The sequence below is a fragment of the Copidosoma floridanum genome, unplaced genomic scaffold (assembly GCF_036245765.1).
Source record: "Copidosoma floridanum isolate Cflo_tuat_1 unplaced genomic scaffold, Cflo_Japanese_pri ptg000012l, whole genome shotgun sequence".
NCBI lineage: Eukaryota > Metazoa > Arthropoda > Insecta > Hymenoptera > Encyrtidae > Copidosoma > Copidosoma floridanum.
The window spans coordinates 2,902,148-2,908,147 of record NW_028321889.1 but is presented as its reverse complement, the minus strand read 5'-3'; the positions used below and the strand labels follow the sequence as shown (position 1 = coordinate 2,908,147).

General features: G+C 41.6%; 1 protein-coding gene across 1 annotated transcript; it reads left to right on the top strand.

Annotated features, from left to right (window-relative positions):
* Positions 1 to 241: 241 nt before the first annotated feature.
* LOC106638499 (uncharacterized) lies at positions 242 to 2,250 on the top strand. Its single transcript, XM_014351707.2, has one exon. It carries the CDS (start codon positions 367 to 369, stop codon positions 2,248 to 2,250), a length of 1,884 nt encoding a protein of 627 aa, XP_014207193.2. The 5' UTR covers positions 242 to 366.
* Positions 2,251 to 6,000: the final 3,750 nt, after the last annotated feature.

Sequence of the window (6,000 nt, the reverse complement as noted above, 5' to 3'; positions counted from 1 at the left end):
CGCAAGCTCGAGGAGCTTTTCGGCCGAAACGACTGTTGTTCCTTGCACTGGCCGCACAAGTGTCGTAACGGAAGAAAAAAAAAATAAAGCGCAAGCATTGCCAAAGAGAGCGATAAGAGAGAGCGCACGCATCAGGTGTACACAGCCGAGAGGCAATGATAACCCGAGCGCGCGCGCGCGCACCGTGAGTAACGTGACCCGATAAAAAAAGAAAAAAAAAAAAAAAAAAAAAAAAAGTCTCTCTTTGTTTTCTTGGCACGTTATCGAAAGCCACGATGAGCGAGGCGCGTTGTCACGGCTCGAGGTGATGAGATTCCCATTCCCTCCTCCCCCCCTCCAAAAAAAAAGACGAGTCCAAGAGCACCAATGACGAATTCCCAGCAATTGGCCGCGGAGCCGGCGAGCGAGCAGCCCCAGGAGGAGCTCGTCCAACTGACCGAGTTGAAACCGGTCGAGCACTCGAGGATCAACGGGCCGCCTCTCGACGACAAGGACACCGACGGCCTCAAAGCCCTGAGGAGCTTCGCCCGCGGGTACCAACCGGGTAAACGACAGGCCTGGGACGTTGACGACGAGTTTGGCCGCGCTGGCAAGAGGAGCGACGAGTTCAAGGAGACGGAGGAAGAGGAGGAGGAGGAGGACTATTACAACGGGGTGAACGGGGACTTTGAGTACTTGAACGGGGGTAACGAGGAGGTGTACGTGTACAAGCACCACCGGAAGCCCGACTCGCCCCCCAGGGAGGAAGCCAAGGTCCGCCGGCCCAGGGGCAGGCCACCGAAGAAGAAGAAGAAGAAAGTGATGGAGGTGGCGGAGCCCAAGGAGGAGAACGGCTCGGAGCTGCGGAGCAAGATAAACGACATAATCGAGGCAAACATCCTCGCGGAGCGGGAAACCAACAACAACAACAACAACAACAAGAACAACAACGATGCGGTGGAGAAGGACAGGTCGGAGGCTGGTGATGGGCCGAGGAGGTACGGTTGCGAGTTGTGTAGCGCGCGTTTCAAGGGAAGCGGGGGTTTGCGCAACCACCTGAAGGTCGTCCACTCGGCCGGGCCGTTGTTCAAGTGCGACGAGTGCGGCAAGGAGTTTCCCCTGAAGGAGCGGCTCAAGCTCCACGTGCGCACCCACACGGGTTTCAAGCCGTACCGTTGCGCCGAGTGCGACAAGAGCTTCGCCCGGGGCGGCCAATTGGTCCAGCACCGGCGCACCCACAGCCAAGTCAAACCGTACAGTTGTCAATTGTGCTCGGGCACGTTCACCTGCGCCGCCAATCTCGCCCTCCACCTCAAGCGCCACAACAACCAAAAGGACCACAAGTGCGACATATGCGGTCGGGGCTTTGTTCGCCGGGACGCCCTCAAAAAGCACCTCGAGTGCCTACACAAGGACGTTAAGTCCTTTTTGTGCGTCATTTGCAACAAAACGTTCAAGGGCCATTTGCCCCAGCACATGCGCACCCACGCCCGTGACCGGCCCCACGGTTGCGCCACCTGCGGCCAACGCTTCGCCCAAAAGAGCCAACTGACCGTCCACCAGAGGACCCACTCTGGCCAACGGCCCTTCCGCTGTCTCGTCTGTTGGCAGGCCTTTGCCCACTCGACGGCCCTGAAACTACACACGAGGCGCCACACCGGGGAACGGCCCTTCAAGTGCGCCGAGTGCAACTCGGGCTTCACCCAACTGCCCCACTGGAAGAAGCACATGAAGTGCATACACGGCCGCACCGAGCCGTACAGTTGCCGTGGCTGCGACAGCTTCTTCAGGATCAAGAGCGACCTCGAGAGCCACGAGAAGGACTGCCACCGGGGCAAGGAGTCGCCCACCACCTCCACCTCCTCCTCCTCCTCCTCCTCCTCGGACAGTAGCAACGGTAGCGCGTCGGTGTTCAACGACCCGTTGGTGGTGGCCGATTCCGCGTCGGCGAGCGCAATAAAGCGCTACAGGAGCATGTCGATCGAGAAGATACGGTTGCTGCTGGCGGTGCTGCTCAAGAGGATCTCGAGGCAGGAGCGGCTCGACGAGTTGGGCTTTGGCAAGCGGCTGATAGACGAGGTGCTGGTCGACTCGTTGCTCTCGGCGGGCAAGGGGGCCGTCAAGCCGAGCGTCCTCGTGCCGGAGTTCGAGGCCCTGCAGACCAACCTTGGGGTCTTCCTCGAGTGGACCGTGCCGAGGGAGCACTGGGAGAACTTTCGCAAGATGAAGAGGACGCCCGAGGAGGTGCTTGAGGCGCTCACCGCGACCTAAGGACGCGTGGGCCAATTATTTTTTATTTATTTATTTTTTTTTATTTTTTTTTTTTTTTTTCTTTCTTTCTCCCTTGATATTGTACATAGTAAACGTTTCGGTTTACGTATACAACAGAGTCCCGCCCAGGACTTTGGCCCATCAAAAAGGGTTTCCGTGTACATTATTGGGCGGAGGTGGAGATGAACTTTTGATGGACTTGGATTAACGCCGGGGAACGCTTGGCCGAACTTTGCCAAAGAAGAAGAAGAAGAACGAGCATTATTGTTTGGTATAAGCGAGAGAGGAGCAAGCGACGCGTGAGTTATCTCGTGGGGTGTGTTTGCTCGGGGAAAGTTATTGTATCGCCGGGGATGGGGCCGGCGCGTTACGTATCGCGCGTACAACCGTGGATTAAAAGGGATTACATCGTGTGTATTGATTAATCGTATACATTTAAGTGCAATTGATTACGCGGTTCATTTTGCAATAGCTGGACGGTTACGAATATGGCTTCCAAGAATAATTTTCTATATGACAAACAAAAACAATCTCTCGTTGCAAGTCAACGAGTCTTCCGCCACATGTATCGTGGGGCTAAAAATATGCACGCGTATCGTACAACCAAAGTTTTTCGTGTACACGTAAGTTTAGGACGATTAATGGTGTGTTGTTGGAGCCACACGCTGTGTAATATCTCATTTTTTGTGATCAACCTCTAAGGCAGTCAGTGAATAATATTATTATAGAAATTACACATGCATATATATGTATACGTGTTTATTTTAAAAGAAGCACAGCCACGCACACGAGATAATATATATACATACATACATACATGCATTAACATGTAAACAATAAAAAGTATAATTGATATTAGAGCACACGAATAGATGTACCTAAATCGCACCGCCTTTCATCGTCTATATACCTGTATTTATATATATATAGTATATATTTACACGCGAATGCGATAAAACGACGCTGTTTATATATACGTTGAAACGAGCTATCTGCCAAAACGCGAAGCGTCTCTAAGTATAGTACCTTAGTATCGAAAGATTATTGGAATTTAAAAGGAATTTTGAATAGTGATTTCGATGCCCCCAAAGTGTAAAAGGTCATTTTTGTTGTGAGTAAGGTTTTTTCCGCTGTGTTCACAAAGTCAGGGTGGATGTCGCGATAGCGTTACTTGGATTTTTTTTTTTTTCTTTTTTTTTTTTTTTTTTTTTTTTTTCATTAATATAACGATTGCGAGCAGGATGTATGCACGTGTGGAAAATGTTCATTGGAACGCAGTCAGGCCAGTGAAGATTTTGTAAATTGTATGCATGGTTTTGACAAATGTTGATCAATTTTTCTGATTTTTCGAAACCAAAACAATTATTTTTATTCGTCGTCTTGCGAGTCATGGTACTTTCTTATGCCCAATATTGAAAGAAAAAAAATAAATAAATAAAGACCAATGCGCTGAAAATTAGAAAAAAAAAACAATAAATAAATAACACTGACGAATATATAAGTAGAGTAAGTTTATGTGAGCCGACAATAAAGATTTTATAGAGTACATATTGTATACATGAATCCCATCATGCACATGATAAACTGCACTGTCCCACGGAGATGTTTCGATGTATGTCTATATCAATTTATGTTATACATTGAGTAACAGGTCAATGGGACTTTGTGAGAAAACCATATCTGTATCTGCGCCCGCAAGATCAAGTACTTAAATGCAACAGAGAAACTTAAAAAACATTGTATTTTTATTTGTCATCGTTTCGTTTTTACACTTGATTGATTGTGTAACAGTACTTTAATTAAATTTAAAAACTTTTCGTATACTTATATATAAATATATGTGCACGTATACCTGTAGGTACTTATTTCAAGTAAAGATTATAAGTGCAGCACTAACTCATGTTAATTTCTGCCGACATTGAGCCTTGCGTCCGTCAAGGTGCAAAGTAAAATGTCGCAATGATAACCCACATTTCATCACGATGCAACCACTTTGTGTTTTAATTTATAAAAATTTTTTTTTTTTTTTTTTTCCCAACACGCAAAAATTTTATTTAAGATATTTTTCGATATGAATTAAAAAAAATTATGATAATGTTACACTTTTTGAATAATATTACCACAATGTGTACTCGGCACTGCACCAAATAATAATAAATAAAAAAGAAAAAATTATAAAACAAAAAAAAAAAATGGAAAAATATACAGGTCTTATTTCGAAAATCGAGGTCGGCAGAGCATCGAACATGAGATCGAGGCTATGCGTCAAAATTTTGAGATAAATGTGTACTGTTCCAGTACTTTACTGTATTTATAAGTGAGTTATTATTTACGAGTGCCAAAACCAATTGAAGAATTTTAAGACGCTATTTATGTATTAAGTTGTCAAATTACGTATCTGATTGTATACGGTTATTAGCATGTACATGCACGTAAAGAAACTTTTTGTTTCAGCGAGAAATGATTTATAGATATAAACGAATAAAATGTCACCAAGTTCATTGGTAATGATTTGTCATATAACTGAAACGTCTGTATAATTATTTATACATTTATGACCAAAGAATGTATTAGTACGTTTTCGTTGAGTATACAAATACACATAAACGAATTAGATACTTTAAATGCGATTTTGACAAAGTGTAATATTGTTTGTGATTCTTGTAATTTAGAAAGATTTTGAATTCCAGTTACTTATGATTTATTCGTTATTTACTTAAGAAAAAGAAAATAAAAAAATTAAAACATTTATGTCATCGTAAATGATAAAATCAAAATGTAATACGTAATTTAGAATAATTTCGATCGAAAAAACAAAAAAAAAACAAAAATCAAAAATAGAAAATGACATTATTTTCATAAGTGCCATGAAAATTTATTTGTATGAAATATCATTCGCGAGAAAATTTACAACGTGATGTGACTCAATCAAAAGTAATTTAGGATAAATCCGTTCAAATTGGTTCTGAATATCTAATTCAAATATCAGAATTACAAAGTAGTATTTAAGATATCAGCTTATTGATTTGTAAGTACGTGATACTATTTTATTTTAAACTCGAGAATCATATCTAAAATTAACTGGATTAAAAGAGTAGACAAAAAAGACAATTAAAACCTTAAATATAAACTGTGCCAGCACAAACAACTCAACAAGTAAATATTTTAAAAGCGAGGAAAGACAATAAAATCGAATTTTTTATTTATTTACAGAACGAGCATAATTATAAAATATGCGTTTTAATATAGAAACAAAAAAAAAATTAATTACCAAAATATATTCTTAAGGACATGGCTTGTTTTTTATCAAAAGAAAAGCACCTTTTAATACGAAAATTACATTTTGTACTTAACGATAAATAAACTCAAACAATTGTTGGCCAGTGCAATTTAAAACAAAAACATGGAGATGTGGTTGATAATAACTAGATGTAAGTCCATTTCGATATGCCCTATGGTCGAATATGTAATATTCGATACTAAAAATATACATTGTGAAGCATATTGTGCGAAATTCAAAATTTTTCTGTACTAAACAAAATGTGGTACGAAACAACAAAAATATATACATATATATATTGTCTATATGCGTCTAAACGTATGAGGTTTTATTTATTTCATGCCTTATTATACTACCTACGTTTTCTCCAATTAAAATCTTCACTCGAACACTAAAATCAGATTTTTTTTTTTTTTTTTTTTTTTGTTCGTAGTTTGCGACTTAATTTTAGCTTTAAAAAACACAAAATG